Source organism: Oncorhynchus masou, chromosome 22 (assembly GCF_036934945.1).
Source record: "Oncorhynchus masou masou isolate Uvic2021 chromosome 22, UVic_Omas_1.1, whole genome shotgun sequence".
Classification (NCBI taxonomy): Eukaryota; Metazoa; Chordata; class Actinopteri; order Salmoniformes; family Salmonidae; genus Oncorhynchus; species Oncorhynchus masou.
The window spans coordinates 48,568,851-48,585,751 of NC_088233.1; the positions used below are offsets into that span (position 1 = coordinate 48,568,851).

At 42.7% G+C, this 16,901-nt stretch overlaps 3 protein-coding genes across 3 annotated transcripts; all 3 read left to right on the forward strand.

Annotated features, from left to right (window-relative positions):
- Positions 1-41: 41 nt before the first annotated feature.
- Positions 42-1,682, forward strand: LOC135509619 (ubiquinol-cytochrome-c reductase complex assembly factor 6). Its single transcript, XM_064930416.1, has 3 exons — positions 42-193; positions 627-766; positions 957-1,682. The coding sequence occupies exons 2-3, from the start codon at positions 659-661 to the stop codon at positions 1,053-1,055; spliced, it is 207 nt and encodes a 68-aa protein (XP_064786488.1). The 5' UTR covers positions 42-193; positions 627-658; the 3' UTR covers positions 1,056-1,682.
- A 148-nt stretch (positions 1,683-1,830) lies between these two features.
- si:dkey-42p14.3 (EF-hand calcium-binding domain-containing protein 10) lies at positions 1,831-3,304 on the forward strand. The gene is made up of 4 exons (XM_064928978.1): positions 1,831-1,961; positions 2,611-2,775; positions 3,041-3,131; positions 3,239-3,304. Exons 1-4 carry the CDS (start codon positions 1,859-1,861, stop codon positions 3,279-3,281), a joined length of 402 nt encoding a protein of 133 aa, XP_064785050.1. The 5' UTR covers positions 1,831-1,858; the 3' UTR covers positions 3,282-3,304.
- Positions 3,305-3,701: 397 nt separating this feature from the next.
- LOC135509621 (sorting and assembly machinery component 50 homolog A-like) lies at positions 3,702-16,655 on the forward strand. The gene is made up of 15 exons (XM_064930418.1): positions 3,702-3,856; positions 6,507-6,617; positions 6,780-6,881; positions 6,985-7,072; positions 7,211-7,317; positions 7,580-7,710; positions 7,849-7,936; positions 8,191-8,319; positions 8,842-8,913; positions 9,024-9,110; positions 9,333-9,403; positions 12,346-12,413; positions 12,496-12,642; positions 15,897-16,038; positions 16,292-16,655. Exons 1-15 carry the CDS (start codon positions 3,773-3,775, stop codon positions 16,335-16,337), a joined length of 1,473 nt encoding a protein of 490 aa, XP_064786490.1. The 5' UTR covers positions 3,702-3,772; the 3' UTR covers positions 16,338-16,655.
- The last annotated feature ends 246 nt before the right edge of the window (positions 16,656-16,901 follow it).

Consider the following 16,901-nt stretch of genomic DNA (forward strand, 5'->3'; position numbering starts at 1 on the left):
GAGATAGGTGGCAGTAGCGCGCAAATATTACCCGCAGCGGTAACATAACATTCTAAAAAAAAGAAGAAGAAGGCTGTGTTAGCAGTGCTGTTACGTTAAGTGACCTGCCGATGTGCTTCAATGATAAATAGATTTCTGTTGGAAAACGACCGTTTTTCAAACTCACCTTTTGTCTGTTTCAGAATAGAGCAAGGTAATGTCAATAGCTGAGTGCGTGTGTTTATTTTGGGTGGTATGACTATGGAGCAAAGACAAAATATCTACTGCTCGCTGGCTAGCTACTTGGCTAGCTAGGTAACGTTACATATGCTAAGTGACATAGCTAGCTAAGGATTGAGAGATTTTGGAGACCTAGAACTACTGTAGCAGTATGGCAATGGATCCCTGATGACGTGCCATGTAATGTCAGAAAATCTGTGTTTAACATGTAAACTGTGTTTCCTGTGGCTGTGATTATTGAAAGTCATGAATGTACCCTACTACAACGCCTTAGCATGTTGTGTTGATTATTCGATACAACGGTGAATTTGGGGAACTGGGTTAGGGTTAGCACAACGCCCACCCACCTGGAACCAATACAAATCTTTCTGCTAATGACTACCACTGTCTGTCTCTCCCCTGTATAGGTAACTGATCGGTCCTCTTGGCTGATGTGAAGATGCCTGCTGGTGTGTCATGGCCTCGGTACCTGAGGATGTTTGGTGCCAGTGTACTATCTATGTTTGTCGGAGCAGAGGTTGTCCATCAGTACTACAGACCCGATCTGGTAACATGGAAACAAACTCCTATCCTTCCCCCATTTTGCTTTTTCATTATATGACCACGTGTATCGTAAAATGAAGGGTCCACATGGTCTTGTGTTTTGTGTACTTGCTCATAAGATCATAAATGCATTGCTTGTAATGTTGCTGATACTCCAATGTAATGCATGCACCTTATCTATTTCCCTTTGCCAGACTATTCCAGAAATCCCTCCCAAACCTGGTGAATTGAGGACTGAAGTGCTGGGATTTAAAGCCAGAGAAGAGGCTGCTGCCGTTGCCCAAAGACAGTGACCCTTTCCGTTGACTGATTAAATTTTTGTACAGTATAACTCTAGAGCAATCCTTGTACATATTGCACATGTTTAATAACCACAAAGGGGCAAAAATGTGAATAAGAAAAATTGGATGGACATGTGCGTATCACATTTGTTATGAAACGAATGTGGTATAAATTGACGTGTGCCAATTCTATTCAAAGTTACTCCAGGCAATGATGTGTTCACATGGCTGGATGGCACTTCAGGCTCCTCAGACTATAAAAAGAAATGGAACATTTATTTAACTAGGCAAGTTAGTTAATAACAAGTTCTTATTTACATTTAGGTCAGGAGCCTACAATTGCGTTTATCGAACCTATTGTCATGGAGAACTCATGAGGTTTTGAATATGGGACAACTTGCAGAGCAGACACCCTTTTGCTGTTCTTGATGCGAGAGCCATAGCAAAGTGAGCTCAAGTTTTAACCATGTTGTCTGATGGATCACTCATGTAACTTCTGCGCAGACTCGTATGAGTATGTCAGATACTGTATGTATGTAACTGTTCATTGGGTTTTTAATCAACAGATGTGAATCAAATGTTTGTGTTTATGCTTTTAATAAACTTATGTTGGGTCCACACGCAACAACAAAAAATATAGATATATCCAAATCTGAATTATTTATTAATTAATAAACTTTTCAATTATCCTGATAGGTATCATTCTGATTTTGATCATTCAGAGCGCTAGACGAGGAGGAGCGTCAGACGATTTGGCGTATCCATAGCAACCACAGATAGCAACCAATGTAGCTAGCAACATACTTTTCGGAAGAATGGCGACACCAAGAGAGCAAGAGGCTGCAGATTATCTTAGAAAACACAAAATTATCGAACTCATGGATAATTTAACAAGCATGCTCTTCTTTTACAGACCAGGTTAGACTTATTTTTCATCATTTGTTAACATTTTCTTCCCATCTTGTGTGGTGGCTGAAGTAAAAGGTAAGCTAGCCTGCTGTGCTGACGCTAACTGCACTGACTGCTTGACTAACGTTAGGAAAGAGGGTCGTCATTATAATCTCATCACTAGCATCATCTTTGGCAACATTAGTTATTTACCCCCCCCCCCCCCCCCCCCCAAATCTCGTGTTTTGTATTCTTTCTTATACTATAGTGTTGTTTTTCATGATCTGTTTCACACTAGTTTGCAAAAGAGAATGGTTGAGATAAGGTCAGGTTAAAGTCAAATCAAATTGTATTTGTCACATGCGCCAAATACAACAGGTGTAGTAGACCTTACAGTGAAATGCTTACTTACAAGCCCTTAACCAACAATGCTTTGAGAAGTAAAAAAAACAAAAACAGAATAAAGCGTTAAGTAAAAAATAATTTAACAGCAGCAGTAAAATAACTATAGCGAGGCCATATACAGGAGGTACCGGTACAGAGACGATGTGTGATCTACTGCAAAACAGGAGGATCATTCCTATGACATAGCCTCCCTAGTAGGGCAGGCAACGCATTGTGGACTATTGACACATGACATAGGTCTTTTTCCCCACCATCTGTGCTGTTTCTACTACAGAGAGACCAAACGAGTTCCTGATCACACAGCTTGAACAACTGAGAGTATCCAAAATGCGGTCACTGGATTGCCCAAGCCTGTTCAACGACACAAACCTGGATGCCGTTTTGGGCATCTTGGACCCTACCAACCAAGGGCACATCACTTTTGTTCAGTACAAGGAGGGTGAGTCAGAAATGGGCCATTTGATCATTTGCGAGGCAATGGCCGAGAAATAATTTGGAGGAGATAGGACAGTGAGGTACCTACTGTATAAGATATGTGTATCAAAAACAAGTAGGGGGCATACCAAGGGAATACCGAGGACTCCGCCTATATAAGTCTTAGCCTATAAGTCTAATAATACTATACCACAACCCAATGTTTATGCCTCTCCATCACTCCCAAGGAAACACTCATTCAACATACTATGTATGATTCTGTTTCGCAGCACTAACCACTTTGGGGATTGAGAAGTTTAATGCGTGTCCTGAAGGTGTGGCCAAGGACAAGATATCTCACGAGACCTTCAAGAGAGAGGCGTAAGATCTATGGATCTCTTTTAAGTCTAACATAAGACAAATATTCATTCAGTGGATAAAATGTTTGTTATTTTGAGACACTGTGTGATGTGATTATCTTTTTACAGGAAGGAGGGCTTACAGAGAAGCTCAGCAACGTTTATATCTTAATAAAATTGGAGATCTCTATCGCATCACTGAGTGTGTGATATTGTGAATGATATGTCTATGATGGCTATACAAACTCTTCATAATAATGAAAGTAATGGTCAAATTGGATTAGTTATACAGTCAGATGTGTGTTGTCTGAACCCAGTATGGTCACAGTCTTGAATGCAAGTTGTCTCGGCTTGTCCACCATTACATCAATGGGCATGCACCCGTTCCAAAAGTCCTACACAAATCCAAGTACATGTTATTATATGTTAACTCAGCAATGCTTCAGTTTTGAAAATATTCATTTTACTGACTATCAAAAGGTTTTATGTGTACACTATTGTTTTGTGTTTACAGTAAGCAACTGTTTGCAATTTTTCTTTAGTTCTGCAATATATTGTGAAACGTTGAAATCTTGAACACCCCAGGGTGGATGAGGGGGTGTGGTGTTGGTGGTGTCATGGCGTCCACGAAGCTACATTTCTCTTGAGCCGAGTGTGAATTAAATGTCCCTTCATTTCTTAAAATTAACACCAACATTTGAAGTACGGTACATTCTCGACGTAATCATGGAAACCGTCCACGCGAGGGTAAGGATAACTGCTTAAAATGCAAAGGGTGAACGCATGACCTCTGTACAGTAACCGGAGTAGCTAGCGTAGTCAGCACGCAAAGCGAAAGGGGTCCAGTTGGACAGCTTGCCAACTAGCTAAACTCCTGAAACACGAACTGTCCATACCTTGTCAGGAAGTGAAGGAAATTAACATGATCAAATGCTGCATAGTTATAACAACAGCATTGGTGAACGTTGCTCGTGTATTGTGCGCACTACAGCCACTGATCTGAAATAGTGAGGACACAGATCATATGCATGGGGGTGCATTAGTCATTTGCATTATTAGATACTTTAAACAACAAGCTGAAATTTCCAGTGAATTCAACTAATGACATTTTGAAGAATGTGACTTGTAAATACCAGTCTTGTGGTCAGGTGCCACAAAGAGGGAAGGAAAGAACAGGTCAGCACGACTGGTCCTTACATATGAACACGGAGAGCTGACGTTGATATGCATGTCAATCTATCCAGGCTCAAAGTAGAGATTGACTTCATCAATACTTGTTTATGTCAGAAGTATTGACATGTTGAATGCACTGTGCTGTCTATTTAAACAATTAGCACACCGCTCAGACACCCATGTAATGCATACCCCACAAGACATTCCACCAGAGGTCTCTTCACAGTCCCCAAATCCAGAACAGACTATGGGAGGCGCACAGTACTACATAGAGCTATGACTACATGGAACTCTATTCCACATCAAATAACACATGCAAGCAGTAAAATCTGATTTAAAAAACGGATACAAATACACTTTATGGAACAGCAGGCACTGTGAAGAGACACACACACATGATAACATACCCACTATACACATGGATTTTGTGTTGTAGATACAGTTGAAGTCGGAAGTTTACATAGTCATTAAAACTCATTTTTCAAACACTCCACAAATGTCTTGTTAACAAACTATAGTTTTGTCAAGTTGGTGAGGACATCTTTGTGCATGACACAAGTAATCTTTCCAACAATTGTTTACAGACAGATTATTTAACTTATAATTCACTGTATCACAATTCCAGTGGGTCAGAAGTTTACATACACTAAGGTGACTGTACCATTAAAAAGCTTGGAAAATTCCAGAAAATGATGTCATGGCTTTAGAAGCTTCTGATAGGCTAATTGACATCATTTGAGTCAATTGGAGGTGTACCTGTGGATGTATTTCAAGGCCTACCTTCAAACTCAGTGCCTCTTTGCTTGACATCATGGGAAAATCAAAAGAAATCAGCTAAGACCTCATAAAAAAAATTGGGAGCAATTTCCAAATGCTTGAAGGAACCATGTTCATCTGTACAAACAATAGTACGCATGTATAAACACCATTGGACCACGCAGTCGTCATACCGCTCAGGAAGGAGACATGTTCTGTCTCCTCGAGATGAACGTACTTTGGTGCGAAAAGTGCAAATCTATCCCAGAACAACAGCAAAGGACCTTGTGAAGATGCTGGAGGAAACAGGTAGAAAAGTATCTATATCCACAGTAAAACGAGTCCTATATCGACATAACCTGAAAGGCCACTCAGCAAGGAAGAAGCCACTGCTCCAAAACTACCATTAAAAAAAAACACTACGGTTTGCAACTGCACTGCACATGGGGACTTTTTGGAGAAATATCCTCTGGTCTGATGAAACACAAATAGAACTGTTTAGCCATAAGGACCATTGTTATGGTTGGAGGAAAAAGGGGTACGCTTGCAAGCTGAAGAGCACCATCCCAACCGTGAAGCATGGGGGTGGCAGCATCATGTTGTGGAGGTGCTTTGCTGCAGGAGGGACTGGTGCACTTCACAAAATAGATGGAATCATGAGGGAGGAAAATGATGTGGCTATATTGAAGCAACATCTCAAGACGTCAGTCAGGAAGTTATAGCTTGGTCACAAATGGGTCTTCCAAATGGACAATGACCCCAAGCATACTTCCAAAGTTGTGGCAAAATGGCTTAAGGACAACATAGTAAAGGTTTTGGAGTGGCCATCACAAAGCCCTGACCTCAATCCTATAGAACATTTGTGGGCAGAACTGAAAAAGTGTGTGTGAGCAAGGAGGCCTACAAACCTGACTCCGTTACACCAGCTCTGTCAGGAGGAATGGGCCAAAATTCACCCAACTTATTGTGGGAAGCTTGTGGAAGGCTAACCGAAACATTTGACCCAAGTTAAACAATTTAAAGGCAATGCTACAAAATACTAATTGAGTGTATGTAAACCTCTGATCCACTGGGAATATAATGAAAGAAATAAAAGCTGAAATAAATAATTATCTTTGCTATTATTCTGACGTTTCACATTCTTAAAATAAAGTGGTGATCCTAACTGACCTAAGACAGGGAATTTTTACTCCGATTAAATGTCAGGAATGGTGAAAAACTGAGTTTAAATGTATTTGGCTAAGGTGTATGTAAACTTCCGACTTCAACTGTATATGGTAGTATAGTAGTGGCTTGAGGGCCACTACCCCATAATAAAAATATTGAGATGAACTCTTTTTCATAATGACCAAAACACAACATCCACCCAACTACCTGTTCAGCGAATGCGTTTTGTACAGATAGCTTTAATATTGAAGATATAGCCTGATAAGTCATCGTGTTCATCACTAAATCTGTTGTGTTGCAGAGTCTTGATCCTCTACCAATGCAGGGACCTGAGCTGGGGTTTCATGCAGATGACATTGAGAGGCCAGATATGGAGCAGGAGTCAAAACAAGAGGTCCTTGAAAACAAAGATGTATGTTTTTTTCATTTTTTTCACTCAGTCCTGAATGAAAACCGCATTGACTCAAGTTGTGACTTAATCCATAAGAATTTCTGTGTGGTTGATTGTAAAAGTTACCTTTTACATTGTTGGCTGTCACTGCTGATTATAACATTTGATGTATTTTCCCTGTAGGTCATAGTCCAGCGTGTACACATAGATGGTCTCGGAAGAACCAAGGAGGATTGCTTAACATACGAGATTGCTGATGTCTTCCGTGCCAAGAACTTGATTGATGTGAGTGAATCTATCAGTACAGTACAGACCATGTTTATTCATGTGGAGTCTGTATAGAGACTATAGCAAAAGTAGGATCGACTTTGTTTACTGTTTGTTCTAGGTCATGAGGAGAGCCCACGAAGCCAGACAGAAGCTCCTGCGTCTCGGTATCTTCAGACAAGTGGATGTTGTCATCGATACCTCACAAGGTACTGTGGTTAGAAAGGGGATCTATTCTGATCACAGTGTCTGTTCAAAATGTTGTATTTTACTTTGGAAGGGACTAAAATCAATGGGAAAGTAGGTAAAGCATTCAAAACAACAACAAAAACAATTCTTCCTTTCAGGGGTGGATGCTCTGCCTAATGGACTAGATGTGACGTTTGATGTGACTGAGCTGAGACGCATGACTGGTAGCTATAACACCATGGTTGGAAATAACGAAGGCTGCATGGTGAGGACTCCTGAGTGATGGGCTCTATTCAATGCATCGTTTTAATTCATTCCTCAAATCCTATCGCCTTGCCTCCTTCTCAACTGTATTGGAGAAGGTCCAAGATCCCTCCCCTAGGACATTCTCCTTTTGAGAAGGAAGCGAGGAGAGCGGATACCAGAAATTGAGGAAAGATTCATTTAGGTTGAGCCATGGTGGTGATTACAAGTGCAATTGAGGTTCCATCCTCTGTTTTTACTAGTTTACCTGCCTCCTACTTTAGGTTCTTGGTCTCAAGCTGCCCAATGTCTTCGGTTCTGCAGAAAAGCTCACCTTCCAGGTCTCCTACGGCACAAAAGAGACTTCCTACGGGCTGTCGTTCTTCAAGCCCCAACCTGGCCACTTTGAGCGCAGGTATGAGACAAAACAAAGCTGCAAATTCCATCATTAGCAATGCTTCAAAAACAGTGAATTGTGTTGTTGTTTATGCTGTATTTCCCTGAGCTCTTTCTGTTTGGGATCAATCTAATTGACTTTCTCTCGCTGTTGCAGTTTCGCTGTCAACTTGTACAAAGTTGCAGGCCAATTTCCATGGAGCTCGCTGAGAGAGACTGATCGCGGTGTCTCCACAGAGTTCAGTGTAAGATAATTTTCCATTAATCCATCATTATTGTACAAGTTCTCATTTGGCATATTCCTGTGCTCTGTGTTTACCTCTGGACTCTGTGTGAAACAACCAAGGTGATTGTTTTAGTTTTGCTGCTGTTACGCTAACTAATAGGAGTAGAATGGAATTTCTCAGCTATTTTTCTATTCAATTTCATCCTGCCGGTAATGCTTTTGCAAATGCTTGATCCTCTCTGGTTTCTCCCTTTCTGTTTTGCAAACAAACAGTTCCCTCTCTGGAAGACCAACCACACGCTGAAGTGGGAGGGGGTGTGGCGAGAGCTGGGCTGTCTGGAGCGTACCGCGTCGTTTGCAGTCCGGGAGGAGAGCGGCCACTCACTCAAGTCATCACTCTCGGTACCGGGACTTCAGTTCCGCTTCACAATCCTCACACAACTACCTTTAGTAGATAAAACACTAAAAATATATATATTTAACCAGGAAAAGCCCATTGAGACCCAGTGTCTCTTTTTCAAGGGAGACCTGGCCAAGAAGGCAGCAACAATCAATACATTACAGGATTAAAAACATACAACAATACAAACAATTCAACAACATGATTCAGCCTTTAAAAAAGCATTTACCCTCCTCTGAAACAGAGTCTCCCATCAAAATGTTTCATTCATTCAGTGGCACTAACATATCTAGATGAAGCATGGATTGTAAGACCATTCCATGCCTCTGGTGCACAAGATGAGAAGGCATTCTTGCCTAATCGTGATAATACATTTGGACTCATCCTATTTTGAGATCTGTACACTAAATGTGGGTTTTTGTGTATATCTTGCATTGGTGTTGTCAAAATCTCAAGTTAGGATTCGAACCACTGAGACATTTGAGACAATACTTTTCATCAACATGTCTCCTCTCCGATCACAGCACTCCATGGTCATCGACACCAGAAACTCGGCAATCCTTCCCAGGAGGGGGGCCTTGCTGAAGATCAACCAGGTGTGTGGGTTGACATTACCTGACCCGGTGTTGCAGCCAGTAATGATTTCCTATTTAAACCATTTTGAACCGACAACACATTCAGCCGATGCATCGCTGTGGTTTTGCAGGAGTTGGCAGGATACACTGGAGGAGATGCCAGCTTCCTGAAGGAGGACTTTGAGATCCAGTTTAACAGACGTCTCTTCTGGGACTCGGTGAGAACCTGAATTGTTTTTATTGATCAGGGAGAAATTTGCGTGTGAACTTGAGTTACACACATGGATCTCTAGTTGGAATAGTAATAGTCACCTTTACAGTAAACCCAAGTTATAACCAACAGCTTGTTGATGGAGGGTTGAAAAATGGTTGTGGACAGGTTGGGATAAAAGAGCAAGTGGGAGAGCACTTTTGTTGAGACCTCTTCCTCCATCTTCCAGGTCCTGTCTGCATCTCTCTGGGGGGGATGCCTCCTGCCCATTGGAGATAAGCCAACTTGCATTGCTGACAGGTAAGACAATACTCTCTATTCCACAATGCCGTCAATGAAAAACCAGGGGTGTGTGAGAAAAATGATGTGTTTACCTGATTTGTTGGATATTAATAGTTAGCAATGAATACGTAATGAATGGGAAGACATTTCTGTCCTGCTAATGCTGTGTTTTTATGGTCTCCGCTCTAGTTCCCTGCCGCTAATCTGGGCGTATGGTTACTAGAGATGGCTTGAGCTGACAAATGAGTTAAGACTGCATTGCATAGACAAGAATGTGTTTTACTAGGGATAGCTTAGGAGTAGAACAATCCCTCATTGTCTCAAAATCATTCTTGCGTCTGGGAAACTAAGCCAGGGTGGGGTTAAGACAACCACCCTGTGCAGATGACGACCGGATGAACCCAGAGTGGCTTATGATGCCCCCAATCTGCATGAAGGGGGTGGAACCAACCGTGACTGAGCATTGTTAGTGTCACTTTTTCACAGCACTGTATATAGCTTCTTGCCCCCTCCGTGATTTCTTGTACATTTGTCACACTTAAATGTTTCAGATCATCAAACTAATTTAAATATTACATAAAGATAACCCAAGTAAACACAAAATTCAGTTTTTAAGCAATGATTTAATTTATTAAGGGGGAAAAAAGCTATCTGAATCTTCATGGCCCTATGTGACAAAGTAATTGCCCCCTAAACCTAATAACTGGTTGTGCCACCCTCAGCAGCAACAACTGCAATCAAAGCATTTGCGATAACTGGCAATGAGTTTTTCACATCGCTGTGGAGGAATTTTGGCCCACCCTTCTTTTCAGAATTGTTTTAATTCAGCCGCATTGGAGGGTTTTCGAGCATGAACCACCTTTTTAAGGTCACGCCACAGTATCTCAATCGGATTCAAGTCTGAACTTTGACTAGGCCATTCCAAAACCTTCATTTTTTTTTTTTTAAGCCAATTCAGTGGTGGACTTGCTGGTGTGTTTTGGGATTGTTGTCCTGCTGCAGAACCCAAATCCGCTTCAGCTTGAGGTCATGAACTGAAGGTCGGACATTCTCCTTCAGGATTTTTTGGAAGAGAGCAGAATCCATGGTTCCATCAATCACAGCAAGTCGTCCAGGTCCTGAATCAGCCCCAGACCATCACACTACCACCACCATATTTGACTGTTGGTATGATGCTCTTTTTCTGAAATGCTGTGTTATTTTTATCCCAGATGTAACGGGACGCACACCTTATAAAAAGTTCAACTTTTGTCTCGTCAGTCCACAGAATATTTTCTCAAAAATGTTGGGGATCATCAAGATGTTTTTTGCCGAAAGTGAGATGAGCCTTTATGTTCTTTTTGGTCAGCAGTGGTTTTTGCCTTAACTTTTGCATGGATGCCATTTTTGCCCAGTGTCTTTCTTATGGTTGAGTCATGAACACTGACCTTAACTGAGGCAAGTGAGGCCTGCAGTTCTTTAGATGTTGTTGTTGGTTCTATTGTGACCTCTTGGATGTGTCGTCGCTGCGCTCTTGGGGTAATTTTGGTAGGCCGGCCACTCCTGTGAAGGTTTACCACTGTTCCAAATTTTCTCCATTTGTGGATAATGGCTCTCACCGTGGTTCACTGGAGTCCCAAAGCTTTAGAAATGGCTTTGTAACCCTTTCCAGACTGGAGAAACAAAGTAATTGACATCTACATCTATTCCGGAATTTCTTTGGATCGCGGCATGAGGTCTTGCTTTATGAGATCTTTTGGCTACTTCACCTTGTCAGACAGGTTCTATTTAAGTGATTTCTTGATTCAACAGGTCTGGCAGTAATCAGGCCTGGGTGTGACTAGTGAAATTGAACTCAGCTTTCCAAAAAATGTGATCAACCACAGTAAATTCATGTTTTAACAAGGGGGGACAATTACTTTGTCACATAGGGCCATGAAGGTTCGGATAGCTTTTTTTCCCTTAATAAATAAAATCATCACTAAACTGCATTTTGTGTTTAACTTGGGTTATCTTTGTGTAATATTTATATTTGTTTGATGATCTGAAACATTTAAGTGTGACAAATGTGCAAAAAAACAAGAAATCGGCAAGGGGGCAAATAATTTTTCACAGCACTTTATAGTACTCTGCATTTGCTCAAAAGTTAGGCTACTCGGTTGACTACTTTCATTATTGCAATAATTAATCGATATTAAATATAGACGATTGTTTGAGGAAATGACAAAGTCTCTGTCAGTATGAATATCCACGGCAGGTGTCAAACTTGGCCCGCGAGACAGTTTTAATGTGGCCTGCCACGTTATCTGTATACCATGCTGTTTCTTGACCCTTAAATGGTTTTCTACCTGCAACTGCTCTGCACCCGACCAAGGCGCTACAGAGAGTAGTGCGTACGGCCTAGTTCATCACTGGGGCCGGGCTCCCTGCCATCCAGGACCTCTATACTAAGCAGTGTCAGTCTCCAGCCACCCAAGTCATAGACTGTTCTCTCTTCTAGCGCCCAGCAAGCGGCACCGATGCACCAAGTCTTGGAACCAACAGGACCCTGAACAGCTTCTACCCCCAAGCCATAAGACTGCTAAATAGTTTGTCCAAGTAGCTATTGGTTAACTATTTAACTATCTGCATTGACCCGTTTTGCACAAACTCTTTTGACTCATCACATACGCTGCTGTTACTGTTTCTTATCTATCCTGTTGCCTAGTCATTTTATCCCTACCTATATATACGGTATCTACCTCAATTACCTCATACCCCTGCACATCAACTCGGTACTGGTACCCCGTGTATGTAGCCAAGTTATCATTACTCATTGTTTATTTATTTTTTGGGTTATTGTCTTTCTATTATTTCTCGTTTTTCCCCTCTTTGCATTGTGGGAAGGGCCCGTAAGCATTTCACTGTTCGTCTCCACCTGTTGTTGACGATGCATGTGACAAATACAATTTGATTCGATTTTTGACCTATTCGTCTCTTAGGTTCTATCTCGGTGGTCCTACTAGCGTCAGGGGCTTCAGTATGTACAGCATCGGCCCTCAGAGTGAAGGTGAGATGTTATCCATTTCAATAAAGTCCGATTTAGGTTACATTCTCACATCTCATGTGTGGTTTTATTGTTGGCATGACAGGTGACTACCTGGGAGGTGAGGTGTATTGGGCTGGAGCCGTCCACCTGTATGCTCCGCTGCCCTTCCATTCAGGCAAAGGGGGATTCGGAGACCTCTTCAGGATCCACTTCTTCCTCAATGCCGGGAACCTGTGTAACCTCAACTATGGTGGGTGTTTAAAGATGTAATTCACCCCACAATCAATGTTGTTCAAATTCATCCATATTAGAAATCTGCAGGACTCAATCAGCATTATATTGGAAGGAGTGGCACCATCTATTAATAAGCAGCATTTTTTTAATAAGCAAATCAAATGTTATTTGTCACGTGCCAAATACAACAAGTGTGAAATTATTACTTACAAGCCCTTAACCAACAATGCAGTTCAAGATATAGGGTTAATAAAATATTTCCTAAAAATAAAAAAAATACACTGCTCAAAAAAATAAAGGGAACACTAAAACAACACAATGTAACTCCAAGTCAATCACACTTCTGTGAAATCAAACTGTCCACTTAGGAAGCAACACTGATTGACAATAAATGTCAAATGCTGTTGTGCAAATGGAATAGACAACAGGTGGAAATGATAGGCAATTAGCAAGACACCCCCAATAAAGGAGTGGTTCTGCAGGTGGTGACCACAGACCACTTCTCAGTTCCTATACTTCCTGGCTGATGTTCTGGTCACTTTTGAATGCTGGCGGTGCTTTCAGTCTAGTAGTAGCATGAGACGGAGTCTACAACCCACACAAGTGGCTCAGGTAGTGCAGCTCATCCAGGATGGACATCAATGTGAGCTGTGGCAAGAAGGTTTGCTGTGTCTGTCAGCGTAGTGTCCAGAGCATGGAGGCGCTACCAGGAGACAGGCCAGTACATCAGGAGACGTGGAGGAGGCCGTAGGAGGGCAACAACCCAGCAGCAGGACCACTACCTCCGCCTTTGTGCAAGGAGGAGCAGGATGAGCACTGCCAGAGCCCTGCAAAATTACCTCCAGCAGGCCACAAATGTGCATGTGTCTGCTGAAACGGTCTGCAACATCCTCCAGCATGACTGGTTTGTCGGTGGGTCAGCCATGGTGTGGGGTGGCATTTCTTTGTGGGGGCCGCACAGCCCTCCATGTGCTTGCCAGAGGTAGCCTGACTGCCATTAGGTACCGAGATGAGATCCACAGACCCCTTGTGTGACCATATGCTGGTGCGGTTGGCCCTGGGTTCCTCCTAATGCAAGACAATGCTAGACCTCATTTGGCTGGAGTGTGTCAGCAGTTCCTGCAAGAGGAAGGCATTGTTGCTATGGACTGGCCCGCCCGTTCCCCAGACCTGAAGCCAATTGAGCACATCTGGGACATCATGTCTCGCTCCATCCACCAACGCCATGTTGCACCACAGACTGTCCAGGAGTTGGCGGATGCTTTAGTCCAGGTCTGGGAGGAGATCCCTCAGGAGACCATCTGCCACCTCATCAGGAGCATGCCCAGGCATTGTCGGGAGGTCATACAGGCACGTGGAGGCCACACACACTACTGAGCCTCATTTTGACTTGTTTTAAGGACATTACATCAAAGTTGGATCAGCCTGTAGTGTGGTTTTCCACTTTAATTTTGAAATTTTTCCAAATCCAGATTTCTATTGATAAATTTGTGTGATTTTGTTGTCAGCACATTCAACTATGTAAAGAAAAAAGTATTTAATAAGAATATTTTATTCATTCAGATCGAGGATGTGTTATTTTTATTTTTTTGAGCAGTGTATATAAAAAAGTAACAAGAAATGTACATAGCAATAACGAGGCATTATTCAGGGGGTACTGAGTCAATGTGCAGGGGTACAGGTTAATCAAGGTCATTTGTAAAGTGACTATGCATAGATAGTAAACATTGAGTAGCTGTAAATAGTCCGGCTGGTCATTTGATTAGTTGTTCAGCAGTCTTATGGCTTGGGGATGTAGAAGCTGTTAAGGAACCTTTTGGTCCTAGACTTGGCGCTCTGGTACCGCTTTCCTTCCTCTGGTACCACCTAGTATATAGGTCCTGGATGTCAGGAAGCTTGGCCCCAGTGATGTACTGGGCGTAAGCACTACCCTCTGTGGCGCCTTCCGGTCAGAGGCCGAGCAGTTGCCATACCAGGCGGTGATGCAACCGGTCAGGATGCTCTTGATGGTGCAGCTGTAGAACTTTTTGAGGATCTGGGGACCCATGCCAAATTTTTTCAGTCAACTGAGGGGGAAAAGGTGTTGTTGTGCCCTCTTTTTTTTCGACTGTGTGTTTTGACCGATAGTTGGTTGGTGATGTGGACACCAAGGAAATTTAAACTCTCGACCTGCTCCACTTCAGTCCCATCAATGTTAATAGTGGCCTGTTTGGCCCTCCTTTTCCTATAGTCCACGATCAGCTACTTTCTCTTGCTCACATTGAGAGGTTGCTGTCCTGGCAGTCTCTGACCTCCTCCCTGTAGACTGTCTCATAGTTGTCGGTGATCAGGCCTACCACTGTTGTGTCGTCAGCAAACATAATGATGGTGTTGGAGTCGTGCTTGGTCACACAGTCGTGGGTGAACAGGGAGTACAGGAGGGGACTAAGCACGCACCCGAGGGGCCCCAGTGTTGAGGATCAGCGTGGCAGATGTGTTGTTGCCTACCCTTACCACCTGGGGGCGGCCCGTCAGGAAGTCCAGGATCCAGTTGCAGAGGAAGGTGTATAGTCGCAGGATCCTTAGCTTAGTGATGAGCTCTAAGGTCACAATGGTGATAGCTAACTTCCCTGCTTGCTAGAAATTAAAGTTGATTGCACAATGGTCTGTTCTGTGACTTTATACAGGGAAAGAGAATCCTCTGCACTTTTCAGTCCTCCAGCTGAGTGATTCCCATACTGTGGGGCGCCGCTCCCTAGGGCAACTCAGTTCGGCTTTCAACCTACTCTTAAAAGTTGTCGCAGTAGAATGCACAATGTGCAATTTCGAGATTGGGTAGTGCATCATCAGTTGTTCTCTGGTCATGTCAGTCATTGCATACCTTAGAGAGCTACTTATAACTTGTCAGAAATGTCCAGATCAAAATGTTGTTGTTTTTTCAGCTATGTTTTCCTAGCCCGTAGATTGTGTAGTAATGTTTGAGTCACTCATATCACATGAATACACATTAGACATAAATAGACCTGCAAAACGATTCACTTTAAAACCGCAAAATATTACCTGCACCCCATGACAAAATGTGTAGAATTGTGTGAAGTGAGCTTTAAACCTGCAAAATGTTCTCTCCGCCAACAAGAGGGATGTGAACAGGCTGTGTCATGAACTATGCTTGTGCCCATAGAAATAGACGTGGCGCAGGGGCGGGATGTTCCTCAATGCTGGAAGGGGAGCCTGTGGGGGAAAGTTTGGGAACCACTGCTCTAGGTTTACTCAGGCTGTGTTTTCCTGTAGGTGACGGGCCTCAAGCACACCTGAGGAAACTGGCAGAGTGTATCCGCAGGTCTTACGGAGCGGGAATTGTGCTGCGACTCGGAAACATCGCCCGGCTGGAGCTCAACTATTGCATTCCCACGGGCGTCCAGAGTGGAGACAGGTAGCCTAATATCTGCCCATTCTGTTGTCAAACCATGGCATGATAGTATATAGATGAGCAGTACACTTTTATGCCTGATTCAAACTATAAGGCCGACTCGAAACGTGGTGTGCTTTCCAGCATGGTTTCAGCAACGACGGTGGATGCATAACCAGGCCAGCCCAGTATAGCTCGGCTTTGATCAGTTTGGCTCAATATTGTGGAAAGGGTATTGAGTTGCTGTTAAAAATAACACTTAAATCTTTTTGTTTAGGATATGCGACGGGTTTCAGTTTGGAGCTGGAGTCCGATTCCTGTGATGTCTTGCTGAATTGAGTTGAGGACGACAGGAGTTTGTTTAATTGGTTTTAGTAAGTGAGACGCCGGGACCCTTGCAGCACACCGAAGGTTGCTGGGAATGCAATGGATACCACAACCAAACTATTGTATAATGGACGAGGCAACAATGGAGGTTTTCCTCCAGTACTAATGAATGACTGGAGCCACCAGTGCTCCAAGATGTGGAAGACAAAAGTGACATATCAGCCATGAGTGCCTTTTATCATGAGTCAAATAATGTGGTCTGGAATATTATGTTCGGTAATAAATTATCATCCCCTCTACAGGCATTCAAAAACCACACTAGTATGCGTCTTTCTATGGCATTGACCTACCTTCTGCTTGATTTTGCATGGCATTTGTTAGATCGAATCCCCGAACTGACAAGTAAAAACAAATCTGTCGTTCTACCCTGAACAAGGCAGCTAACCCACTGTCCCTAGGCCGTCATTGTAAATAAGAATTTATTCTTAACTGACTTGCCTGGTTAATAAAATAAAAAGGAGCTGTGCCAATAAATAATTATGTAAATGAACGGGCCAGTA